This window comes from Sphaeroforma arctica (assembly GCF_001186125.1).
Source record: "Sphaeroforma arctica JP610 unplaced genomic scaffold supercont1.66, whole genome shotgun sequence".
In the NCBI taxonomy this organism is placed as follows: Eukaryota; class Ichthyosporea; order Ichthyophonida; genus Sphaeroforma; species Sphaeroforma arctica.
In genome coordinates, this window is record NW_014040492.1 from 159776 (window position 1) to 172023 (window position 12248).

At 45.3% G+C, this 12248-nt stretch overlaps 2 protein-coding genes across 3 annotated transcripts in view; one reads left to right on the top strand and one right to left on the bottom strand.

The window, feature by feature from the left end:
* The window catches only part of SARC_01633, a 10952-nt gene extending 1325 nt beyond the window's left edge, over positions 1-9627 (top strand). The window contains exons 2-17 of one of the 2 annotated variants that reach the window (XM_014304651.1): positions 474-642; positions 1477-1670; positions 1918-1993; positions 2141-2197; positions 2401-2543; positions 3281-3470; positions 3946-4184; positions 4627-4728; positions 5245-5420; positions 5723-5817; positions 6436-6542; positions 7229-7375; positions 7731-7847; positions 8183-8261; positions 8729-8871; positions 9267-9627. In XM_014304651.1, coding sequence (XP_014160126.1) covers positions 474-642; positions 1477-1670; positions 1918-1993; positions 2141-2197; positions 2401-2543; positions 3281-3470; positions 3946-4184; positions 4627-4728; positions 5245-5420; positions 5723-5817; positions 6436-6542; positions 7229-7375; positions 7731-7847; positions 8183-8261; positions 8729-8871; positions 9267-9398 — 2166 coding nt within the window. In that variant the 3' untranslated portion in view covers positions 9399-9627. The remainder of the gene's footprint in view (positions 1-473; positions 643-1476; positions 1671-1917; positions 1994-2140; positions 2198-2400; positions 2544-3280; positions 3471-3945; positions 4185-4626; positions 4729-5244; positions 5421-5722; positions 5818-6435; positions 6543-7228; positions 7376-7730; positions 7848-8182; positions 8262-8728; positions 8872-9266) is intronic. The other variant, XM_014304650.1, reaches the window with a different exon arrangement.
* A 747-nt stretch (positions 9628-10374) lies between these two features.
* SARC_01634 (hypothetical protein) lies at positions 10375-12002 on the bottom strand. Its single transcript, XM_014304652.1, has 3 exons — positions 11690-12002; positions 11306-11377; positions 10375-11008 (listed from the first exon to the last, which is right to left on the bottom strand). Exons 1-3 carry the CDS (start codon positions 11975-11977, stop codon positions 10850-10852), a joined length of 519 nt encoding a protein of 172 aa, XP_014160127.1. The 5' UTR covers positions 11978-12002; the 3' UTR covers positions 10375-10849.
* Positions 12003-12248: the final 246 nt, after the last annotated feature.

The following is a 12248-nucleotide window of genomic DNA, read 5'->3' on the forward strand; positions in this document are numbered from 1 at the left end:
ATATAATATAAGTTAGCTACTTGATATTAACGTAGACTTGTTTTTAGTTGTTGTCTAAATCCAGAGAGAATAATTGCACATTTGATATATTCGATTCTATTTGCAGATGTGTTTTTTACTGCCGTATTTCGCTGATGATGTAAAAGTTTATTTTCCTGTAGTGATGCTTACCTATACGCGCACAATGGTACCACTTTATGAGTTTGAATTTATTTATAGATTAACTGGAAATGTGCATATCTGTATATCAAATCCGAACCTCTTATATGCCTATACTTTGTCGTCGATCTGCCCGTGTTATACGCAACCTCACTATGTATTGTGGGTCATTTGAGTAAAGTAGCATCTTTGTAGCATCTTTGTAGTTCATTTTTGCCCATTACTGGTACTATAATCAGCAAATGCAGTTTTCTGTCATCGTCAAGGCAACCACATACCTTTGTCACTGATTGCCAATTAAATGTGTTGGTCAGCATCATATCCCAATAGAAATGTCACAGCAGGAAGAATTATCCTCTGAGTCGAGGCCGCAGTTTGTAAGCCCTGAAACCGAACACTGGGTTTCTGCTGTAGCCCCGGCTGCGATCGACGATGAAGGCGACCAACTGCAGTTTGGACAGGCATTCGAAGAGGACTTTCCGGGTGAGAAATCGGTTGACGTTTATGTATATCTATGGGATCTGTGGGGTTCAAGCTTTACAATATCCGAACAAAACATTGTTGTGTAGTGTATGCGCAAGGTTGGGGCTACTTATCAGGGTAGATATCTTTTGATGCGACATGGCATGGATGTATACAAGCTGTATGGCCTACGCTGGCTATACGACGTCACAAGCTGTTGTGTATTGTACGCTTAGCTCATATTGCTTCAAGTTACGGCTGTAGTTGCACAGATGATTCTCCCGAAGACTGCACGAGGATGTATATCCAGGATATATCTCCACCCATAGTCAATCTTTGTATGTAACGCTGATGCAGATAAGCGGGTGCTGCTTGGCTTGTTTAAAGCCACGTTCAACACATCGGTATGGTTGTAGTAGCTCAAGGTTGCTTGCCAGGGGATGAAAACCGATTATGTCTATAGTTTTCTGTGCTGTGTCACAATTAGCGTCGGCATATTATCGTGTCATTCGTATCACCGCGACGCTTAGGCTCAGATCCATTGGGAATGAGACCGTACGTCATTAGACTCTGTGCAAATGTGGTTGATTACTTATTGGATTGAATCGATGTGGCAGTCAGCTGCTATCCGACGTTGCAATCCCCAAAACCAGCAGCAAGCAGCGTACACGCCCCGGCAACTCCAACATCATGAATGACCCTGTTCTTGACACAGAGTCGCATTGCATCTTTAAGTACAAACGCAATCGTGTGTCACCTCTCACACTTTGGCAGACATTCAAGCTATAGACCATCTCTACATCCACCCTTGTATTCATCATTCACTTGCATACCACATGCATGGCCAACTCTCAGGCTCTCAAGACACGCTGGGCAATTTACCGCAGCTTGCACGCCATGAAACTCGTAGAAGTGATCGCCGGCTTAATTCTTTGTCGCAGACATGGTCGCGCATCTTGCCTGGTCCCCTTGATCCTCTACGAACCGAGGCGGATATGGCATCTGAAGGCATCGACTACTCGTTCAAGGATGTTTCGTTTAGTGTCAAGGTACGTTCATGCACGTATACTGTGTTTGTGCGGAGGGCTCCTGTGAGTGGCTGGCTTACAGTGCGCGTGTAAAGGCTCTCAGGCACTTCAACCCGTTTATCTTTATCTGTGTGTTTTGATATAAATGCATGTCAATCCATTACGATTGTGGTTCCATGCTTCCCAGGAATGATAAGGTGGTTAGAGCACGTGTGCACATAGGTAAGTGCCGAATGTATGCTCACAACGACTCTCAACGTACCTACAGGATAAAGTGCTGCTAGAACCACTAGATGGTTCCTTCCGCGGCGGAGAAGTGGTGGCTATAATGGGTCCCAGTGGAAGTAAGTGTCATACCGCACACAGACCCTGCTAGAAGATACATATACGTTGATCTTTTCTTATCAACGTAATGCTGTTTGTAAGAAAGCCGGTTTGTTTAAGCACTCGCCTTAGAAATTTATGCACAAACCTGTATGCCACTTCGTAAGCAGGACCTTCGGGCTGCACCTATCGTATTGTATATATCCGCTGTCGATGCAAACAAGGTTTCTGATCCGCGGCCGAGCGGTTTGTGGTCGTGTGTAGTCTCCCAAAGCCCAGACTGGGCTTGCGCGAGTGCATGCAACCCCTCAGGGTTAGATGGCGTGTGTATTATTCGACCCGAGTGTGCGTCTGTGGGCCCAATGCATGGACAACAAACTATTAGGCTTGCTTATGCAATCCGAATGCCTGGCGACTCTTCTTGCAGGTGGTAAGACAACCCTGCTGACTATGTTGGCGGCTAAGAAGACCCAGGGATACACGGGAGAGTTCCTCATCAACGGTCACCCGCGAGACACATCCTTGTTCCCAAAATACACAGCCTATGTGCCGCAGTCTGACTTACTCGAGGTAGGGAAGGGCGTGCTTGCTTATGTGTGGTGATGGGTGTCTAACAGGTAGGGAAGGGCGTGCTTGCATATGTGCGGTGGTGGGTGTCTTATAGGTAGGGAAGGGCGTGCTTACATATGTGCGGTGGTGTGTGTCTAATAGGTAGGGAAGGGCGTGCTAGGTAGGGAAGGGCGTGCTTGCATATGTGCGGTGGTGGGTGTCTTATAGGAGGAAGGGCGTGCTTGCATATGTGCGGTGGTGGGTGTCTTATAGGAAGGGAAGGGCGTGCTTGCATATGTGTGGTGGTAGGTGTATTATAGGTAGGGAAGGGCGTACTTGCATATGTGTGGTGATGGGTGTCTTATAGGTAGGGAAGGGCGTGCTTACATATGTGCGGTGTTGGGTGTCTTATAGGTAGGGAAGGGCGTGCTTGCATATGTGCGGTGGCGGGTGTCTATTCGTCTAGATTGAGTGCGCAATTCTGAAATTACGTTGGACGTGAACTTCGTCTCTGCTTAATTATCGACTTAAAGGAAAAAAAACTGACTCATCACTCTTCCAATGCTAGGCCAAGGGTGACACCATTGCCAACTTTTCGATAGGGGTTTGTCGTGCAATTGGTCGGTGGAAACCTCTGTGTACATACTCTAGGGTACAGCCTATCGCACTCATGTGCAAACACTGACTTGTATATACTTGTATGTGTGTAGAGTATCAATCCGTGATCAATGGTTCGCCTTCTCGTTTCAATGTTCTAGGGCCAAATCACGGTGCGCGAATGCTTCAGGTTTTACATTAAAATGAAGACGAGGTTGTCACCACAGGGTGTGGAGGACAGGATCGACTGGTTGGCCAAGAATCTGCAGCTGGAAAGCGTTTTGGACTCTCTCATTGGGGACGACCAAACACGCGGGATCAGTGGTGGCCAGAAACGCCGAGTGAGCATAGGTGTGTGTGTATGTATATGTATATGTGTGTATTCGTCGGGTATGTGGTAGTGTGGACATACGATGCGCTTTTGTACCCGTCATGCAATCCGTAGGGTCTCTCTCGGAAGGCCCACTCTCGCACATAAGTAAAGATACAGCGCTTGCGTATGCCGTCAAAGCTTGAACCCAATTCTCACCCCAGGTGTAGCTCCTGATTGGGCGATGCTTTGCCAAGTACGAGTTATAATTGATATACAACAGCCCCAACATACACGGGTACAACACCACTGATAGGCCTTCTGATTGTGTGTACTTGTCTATACCCAGCCAGCCAATGCCCTTGTATAAATCTCTCTCAATTGAACCTGTAATAAACAACATCAATACTGCTCACTCGGGTCGCTTATACTCAACTACGCCTTCTTATTATATACATACTTCTTATATACCTTGATCGTCTTATATATCTTCTACTTCTTATGTCTCACCTCCAGGCAAAGGCCTAATCTCCAACCCTATGATCATATTCCTGGATGAGCCCACTAGTGGCTTGTCGGCTACCGATGCGCACACAGTTGTAGGGTGTCTGCGCAATATCGCTAACCAGGAGAAGACGCTGATCATGTGTGTCATACACCAACCGAGATACAGTGTGTTCCAGATGTTCGATGAGCTGGTGTTACTGAGTACCGGTGGTAAAATGGCTTTTAACGGGCCAGTGAGGAATTTAGGGGTAAGGTGCTGTGCATATTTGCCTGATGTTGAAATTAGCTTGCATGGTTGCTCTGTGCGTACACGTTTTCAGCTGTTTGACAATCTGACAATATCTCACCCAGGCGCTTGTTTGAACTCCAATTCGGCCTCCTTATTCTCCAAACAGATCGGTCAATATCTCACCCAGGCGTACGTTTGAACTCCAATTCGTCCTTCTTATTCTCCAAAAAGAAAAGTAGCCGTTATTTTGATTGTATGGGTGAATTGCAAGTCCTATATCTTACATGTGATACTATCATGCCTACCCTCTAGTGCGAATAGGACCCTTAGTACCCAGTTGTCTCTACTGTGTATGCTGATTGGGAACATGAAAACTGCTCAACCGAGCACGCTATCCAGTTAACTGGGTGCTCAACGGTCGCTCTTGCGGTGTTCCCCACCTGTGACATCTCCACTTTCAGATGTACTTCGATAGGCTGGGATACATGGTACCTCCAAACGAGAATGCGGCAGACTACTACCTCGATATAGTCACCCGAGGCATCTCATCGGAGAATGATGAGGTGTGTTTGCATGTTTCAGAGATGAATGCGTACATCATGTCAGGACCTATGTCTTGGCCTACGTATACGTCTTGAATCGTGTGGTGAACAAATGCCTAGTTAAGCAAGTACCTATCAAGCGACTAGCTTTCTCGTGAATGCTTTTCAGAGTTCTAGTTGTTCGGTTTGTATGGCGCACCCTCTGCCGTCTCAATACAAAGGGGTGGTATTGGTAAGTACCAGCGACCCCCAGTGCACGGCTTGTTGCATTGAATGGCCAGCCGTTAGTTTTGCATACGTCATTCTGAACAGCCGTGGACTCATTGTTCATGATTTGTTTTATACAACAAATACATGTGTACTCTCACTCTGAATAGCGTCAGAGTACGCACAAGTAGTCGCCCGGAGTCGTTTAGTAAGTAACTTTTACAAGGGTCCCTTTCGCAAGAAATTCATACTTGCACACGACACCAGCACTCTTTACGTACACACCCGCTTTGATACTCATACCTGTGTGCCTATGTTCGCCTACCGCAGAATGTGAGTAATATCGTCGCGTCGTACAATGAACACATTAAAGGTCGCACACGGGCAAAGGTCGACCGAGTGAAGGTAGGGACGAATGCGGCGGAACTGATTACGCAGCTGGGAGCCACCGGAACTGTCAGTGATATAAACAGCCGGTACAACCGTGGATGGTACTTCCAGTGGAAGTATGCTTATTTTTAACACATATATCACACGGCTTCGGAATGTAATTGTAGTGACCTCGAATGGATGTCAATCGTGTCGGCTTACTATGTTTGTGCTTTTGCGACAACTCTGTTTTAAAAGTCACTGCCCTTGTAGTATATACTTTCGGCCTAGACTATAATCGAACACGTGAGCTACCTATCGCTAGCCTTCGGAGTTGCCGTCTATTGATTCTATCAGACTTCGTGTTTACGTAGATTCTACAAGTATCCCAATATTGGTTCTACTGAAAGTTGCCGCCCAACCCTATGTATTTGTCCAGGACTATTATCAGACAGGCAACTACCCTTCGCATGAGGAATTGGCCTGATATCGTTCGACGGCTAGTGACTTTCTGTGTAGCGGGCGCTTTGCTTGGTATGTTCATACCGTTGCGCTTTACAACCAACCCTCGGCTCGATTGGAGGTCAAGTGTGCATCGTACACACAGTACTTATATTTACGACACTGCGCGACAGGCATCTGGTCTGTAGCGGGGTTTTATGTTTGGTTATCACACGCTTGATCGCACCCGCTTGTGTACTGTACTGAATACCATGCGTGTTTAAGGCACTCTTCCTTGGCACCCTGGCGGTCCGTTGCATCTAAGGAATAAATTGATCTCCGCTATTTATGTTTGGTTAGCACACGCTTGATCCCACCCGCTTGTGTACTGTACTGAATACTGTGCGTGTTTAAGGCACTCTTCTTTGGCACCCTGGTGGTCCGTTGCATCTAAGGAATAAACTGATCTCCTCTATTGTCCCTCGCATTCTCGCCGTGCATCAACCAACCTCCAATCGCCAAATGCAATCCACAATCGCTTGTCCATCTTCTTCGACTGAGTGAGGCCCACACAGTAGCCACAAGCACCACCTGCGAGCATCGCCTCTGCCCCTGCCTGGCATCCCATTCCTTATGGCGTATCTATCACGTTTAATTTATGATACATCGAGATACAACTCCTCTCACACTTCTCAAACTCAACTCTCACAGGCCTGATTTTCCTTCGGGGGACCTACTTCATCGCCGGTGAAGCGCTGCGCTATCTGGCTGGTATTTTCACCATAATGGCGTTTGCAGGGATCTTTACGCTTGACCAAGTATGCCCGCGTCTCTCCGTGTGTCCCCTGTGCGTGTAGATAGATATGTGTGGAATGCGCTTCATATTATCCGCTCGTACGCATCTTGCTGTTTAATAAGTGGTTTGATTGTTTTAGGGTTTTAGTGTTTGGTCAGCCAGGCCCAGTCCTGGAGACGCATGCGCAACACATAAAACGATACAGAGTGCATTGTCAATGTGCTCGCTTGGGCGTTTTAAACGGACTGGTATATACGCACATAGTAGTACACCACTCACTAGAATTGCACACAAAAAGCGGTACGGTTCGCGCACACATATTTGTTTTTAAGTTGTGTGCATATATGCTGAAATGAAGAATAAATACCATGTTGTTGTAGATAGGCTTTTATGTACAGTGTAGTTTGGTTTCCCTCAGACAGGGCCCTGACCTGTGCTGATGATTCAGCTAGATGCAGTGAATTTCAGCAGACTTGGCCTTACACTGGTGTATGGTGTAGTCGGTCTTACTGGTACGTGGACAAAGGCAAGCCTGTCTGTGGGAATACTTATCTTTTTGTCATCAAAATGCTATCATATCAACAATAACTTCATTGAATCTATCTCTTTATGGTGAAACAATCATCTCAAAACTTTGCACCACATAAATCCCAGGCCATCTCGAACCATATCTATACGCTAAACCTACTCGTTGTCCATTGTATTCAGCTGCCTATGCTTATCGAACCCAAACGAGCGATCTATAAAAGTGATCGTGCCGATGCCTTCTATAGCACGGGAGCTTACTTCTGGGGCATTTCGGTCCCCATGTTGGTGGAAGGGTTTATCCTGAGTGCACTTCTGGCCACGATACAGGTACACATCATCAGTCTGTGTCTATAATGCCTGAGTGAGTGTCTCTGCCAATGAATGAATGCTAGCGTAGGAGCACCTTCCTTGGCTTCAGTACCACCTCGTAACAAATGCGATATGTGCATTTGTTTTCTCTGGATGAGTGTATTTGACCACAGCACACAAGCCTACACAGACATATGCCACCCGCCTCTCCCTCGTTGTATCGATAGGTATAAACTACAATATAAGGCATTCTAGAGCATAGTCCCAATTCGTAGGTATTAACTAGAATATAAGACGATATAGAGAGCTTAGTTTCAACTAGCAGGCATGTCCGTTACCTAAGCTCGTTTCATTGCCTTCTTCCTCTCCACAGTTTTGGATGGTGGGATACTCGAGCGATATCGGGGTGTGGATCTACTTCACATTCATCGTCATTCTGATGTGGTGGGTGACTGAAGGACTCATGTTCTTACTCGCCGGCGTGTGTGCGGTATGTGTGAATGGGCCAATGGGATAAGCTGGATGCACAGTGCAAGATCTACGGAAAAGCCACACACACATACATTCTCCGATTGATATTGTATGCTTCTGCTTCTCGCACACGGTACAACCCGCTTCGTAGGAAGAATTAAATGTGTGGAAGGTGATAAGTTGTGTACTTAACCCCCGCCGTCAAACGATCCAGCATATCTGTGCGCGTGCCTGCTCTCGCTCCAGCGATACAAACGGTACAATTACAATTCACAACAGAAGCGTTCTGGCGTGTAGTGTAATGTATATGCATTCACGTTTGTATTTCTTACGCTTTTTACCACCACCTCACAGAATACAGCACAGGCGAACGGCTTGACTGTCGCAGTCCTCGCGGCGTTCCTGGTGTTCTGTGGCTTTCTTGTGAATACAGGTAGTTGCTATGAAATATAATATATCCTCGACTATGGCCAGCAGATACCTATATAACAGATAACCACACTCTATCGCGCCCGGTGTATGAATATACAACCACTAAAGTGTTGCGCTAAGTCTACCTGTTTCTATGCAACAATAACCTGGTCCAGACTGGGCCAATTCGGCTGTCTTTGGTGGGTTTGTAATGTCGTTCGTGCGACCGTTTCTATCTGCATGGAGACATGTTTTGGAATAGACAGGCATACACTCATCAGAGCGTGCTACCCGCTCATGCTTAGCTGTGATTCTTAATTATCTCTTGGCCCTTTCCAACTGTTCACTGTAGAGCTTCTGTATTGCCACACTTGCATGTGTGTGTTCATTCCCGACAATAGACATGATCTTCTTTTCAATCCAACCTATTTTGTGTTCCATCCACTCGATGCTAACGCTGTCAATTGCGCATGTCCCTGTACCCCTCAGGTGCATCGCCAGACTATTTGAATTGGGCGTGTTACCTGAGTTACTTCTGGTACGGTTGGCAGGCCTTGTGCTACACCGTGTTTAAGGATTGGACTTTACCCGCCGATGCAGACCTTAGTGAGGAGTTCTTCCAAACCAACCAGGTGTGTGCGCGTATTGAATGGATCGACCTCTATTGTGAAGATATAAATCATGGTTGTCTGTAGATATATAAAATATGCATTCATGTGCGTATTGAATGGCTTCTATTGTGAAGATACAAATCATGTATGTGTGACACATAAATATGTGAAGATGTGCGTATGCGTGTGTGTATGTGTGTGTGCATGTACTCGGTGCAAAGTAAGTTCGATTGGGTGTACAAATTTATGTTTAGTCTTAAATGTTTCAAAGTGTTAGGGTTGAGAGTATACTCAGGACGCCTTCCTTGCCCAATCGTTGCACTTCCTTGACTTGTTCTTCTAGAATAAACCATTTCAGAACTCCTTGTTAACACAAAATCTTGGTTACCACTCCTACTGGGTGGTTACGCTTGCAGGAAGTTTTTGATACGTTTGGGATCGATGCCAGCCTGCACTACTGGTCCATCGTGATCATTTTGGGGTGGGGCATGTTGTTCCGTGGCCTAGCCATTCTCAGTTATAGATATCTTAATGCACCTAGTCTTTAAATTTTTAGGGCTAGCAGACAGGGCTCACCGCAAAATTAGTAAGCATGTGCGTGCTATGCACAAACAGTACAAATACTACCACAAGTTTGGTATTCAGCACTAGTAATAATTCAGTACGTGGAGTATACGAACAAAATACATTTAATATTGTAAAATTTAGATATCACGTAGTAAAGTCAATTGAGATGCACAAATAAAGTACAAATAATATAGCAGAGTTGGTAATCAGCACCGCAAATATAATACCGAAGTGGTATGGAATCCAGAAACGAATACTTATAATATCATAAATCTAAAAATGGTGGAAGCAATTAGTTGGCACGAATATAGTATAAACAATGCTGCAAATTTAAAAAACACTCTGTACCTGGCTTACACTCGCAAGGTACGAATATAATTTAATCGCAAATTGTTAACCATTTACTACTTGGTATGCACAGTGAAGTTCCAACAATACGACCAGTTTAGTTGTCATGTGCAGTATTTGGAATGCGCTGATACAGAACTGCTAACGCACAGACGGGTTTAAACACCGTCTCATGTGCCCAAGTGTGTCTGATCGAATGATAGGCACTGCGACGGTGGTAAGGAGAGCAACGCTAACGACACAGACATTGGTGTACTGTCATCTACTAAAATCGCCCTTAGTAGTGTTACGTAGCAATGATGTAGATGTGTGCGAGAAGCATACTATACTAATTGTACACTCCGATCCCTCAGACCATGCACTTACCCTCAATTCACATTTGAACGTACACTGCATGTCACAATACAGAAGCACAGCTTTATTTCCTATTTACGTATGTTCGTCATCTAATATTATCTATGTACACTTACCCTCAATCCACATTTTAACGTACACTGCGAGTCAATACAGAAGAACAGCTTTATTTCCTATTTACGTGTGTTCGTCATCTAATATTATCTATGTACACTTACCCTCAACCCACATTTTAACGTACACTGCGAGTCAATACAGAAGAACAGCTTTATTTCCTATTTACGTATGTTCGTCATCTAACATTATCAATGTACACTTACCCTCAATCCACATTTTAGCGTACACTGCGAGTCAATACAGAAGCACAGCTTTATTTCCTATTAACGTATGTTCGTCATCTAATATTATCTATGTATTTGAGGTATCCTGTACCCCATGCACAAATCCACGCACCCTGCAGAAGCAAGTTCGTTTTCTTAAACAATTGTTGGTAAGCACCTCTCTATCCGATTGTTCTGTGTCCTCTAGTTTGTGCGAGAACTCTCACCCGATTTCGAATCTGATCTTGTATAAATCCCCTCAGCGTGCACTATACACGCGACAGAACCCCAAACGAGCGTGTTGCTGCACACAGCTAGTGTGTGTCCAACAACTTAGCCTTATGAACATATACACACACCGTTACACTTGCATTATTGTGTACATGCTTCCCAGAGAGTGGCGTACACTATTACTTGGTTTCGGCAGAGGAAGGCGCTGAAGCCTTCTTAGACTCTTCTAGAGACCCCAAGTCGTTCATAACCTCTGCCAGCATTTGATTGCACATCCGTGCGTACGGGTTGAGTGCTACAAGTTCCTCTTTGGCCTGGATGTTCCCCAGATCGGCTGCCTGCGTTAGCATGTACAATGGAGTACTATCTGTGAGTCTTGCGAACCCCATATTGAAGCATACGAAATCACGCCGCGTGTCACACTGATATGCATAACATTTACTTCGAAACTCGACGACGATATGCAGCCCGTAATTCAGATGTACGATTCTCGCGATCGCCAAGCATGGTGCTAGCAATGCTAGCTCTCCAATACCAGGGTTCACGTTGAGAGATTCGAGCAAGACGTGGTACACTTTGCCGGTTGCCCCGGCAGCACAAACACAAACCAACAAAACACACACTACGAACAGTACCTTCTGGAAATCGTCACGCGCTTTATCCTCGTCCCTGCGAAATTTATAGAGAGCCGCTCTTTGGAAGTAAGCCTAAGGTTGTGTGAATAAGATACAAGCATGTTTGTGTTAAAAGACCAATACGATGGGAGACACCGTGGGTGACCATAGGTCTCAGTTAGCCTTCATGAAACTCTATAATTAATTAATGCACATTCGGATTCTAGTCTATCGCAATATTAAAGACTTGGATGTGGGGACATACGACCACTGCGACACACCGCACTATATGGAGAACGCAAGGCACCCTGCTGAATGAAATGAAAGCTATATCGTTGGCACAGACCACTACCCACGATAAACTCGAGCCTACAGACCCTCAAGGTAAAAGTGGAATAAACATACATTCTCGGCCACCTTCCCCTTTCCCTCTGACAATTCAATCGCCTTCGTCAAGTCCTCCAAAGCCTCGTCGTCTTTCTTCAGCAGCCGCAAGACTTGTGCGCGGTTGTTGTGTGCCGATGCATACGTAGGCACCTTCACCAGAACTTGGGTGAGTGCGGCATACGCTTCTTCGAGCTTACCCTCTTCCGCGAGTTTGATAGCAGCCAATTCTTGTGGCATGATCTCGTTCTCTTCCTTACTCAGTGGTCGAGCAGTCATCTTTTCATCGTCGGTTGGTCGAAAAAGCATGTTAGGGTCATGTTGCAGCACTGCGAAGGGAACAAGTACATAAATGTGTCAATGTACGAAAACGTTATCGAGTAGATACTGCAACAGTAATAAATCGGTGAACGTATATACGGTATGACGTCAGATTAAAAAAATACGACGCGTGTAATTATATCAAGAAATATTGGGAACACAGCTCTATAAAGAGAAAAGAATACCGGATCGGACGAATAAACTTGGCTCTACATACCAACTGTAAATACAAGTGTATATATATATATATATAAATTAA

Excerpts from the sequence above, each read along its gene's own strand:
- SARC_01634 (XM_014304652.1), bottom strand. The coding sequence starts at position 11,977 with ATGCTTTTTCGACCAACCGACGATGAAAAGATGACTGCTCGACCACTG. Across the intron at positions 11,378-11,689 it reads AGGGGAAGGTGGCCGAGAAT|GCTTACTTCCAAAGAGCGGC; the intron begins GTATGTTTATTC and ends ACACAACCTTAG. Across the intron at positions 11,009-11,305 it reads CGCGTGACGATTTCCAGAAG|GCAGCCGATCTGGGGAACAT; the intron begins GTACTGTTCGTA and ends ATGCTAACGCAG.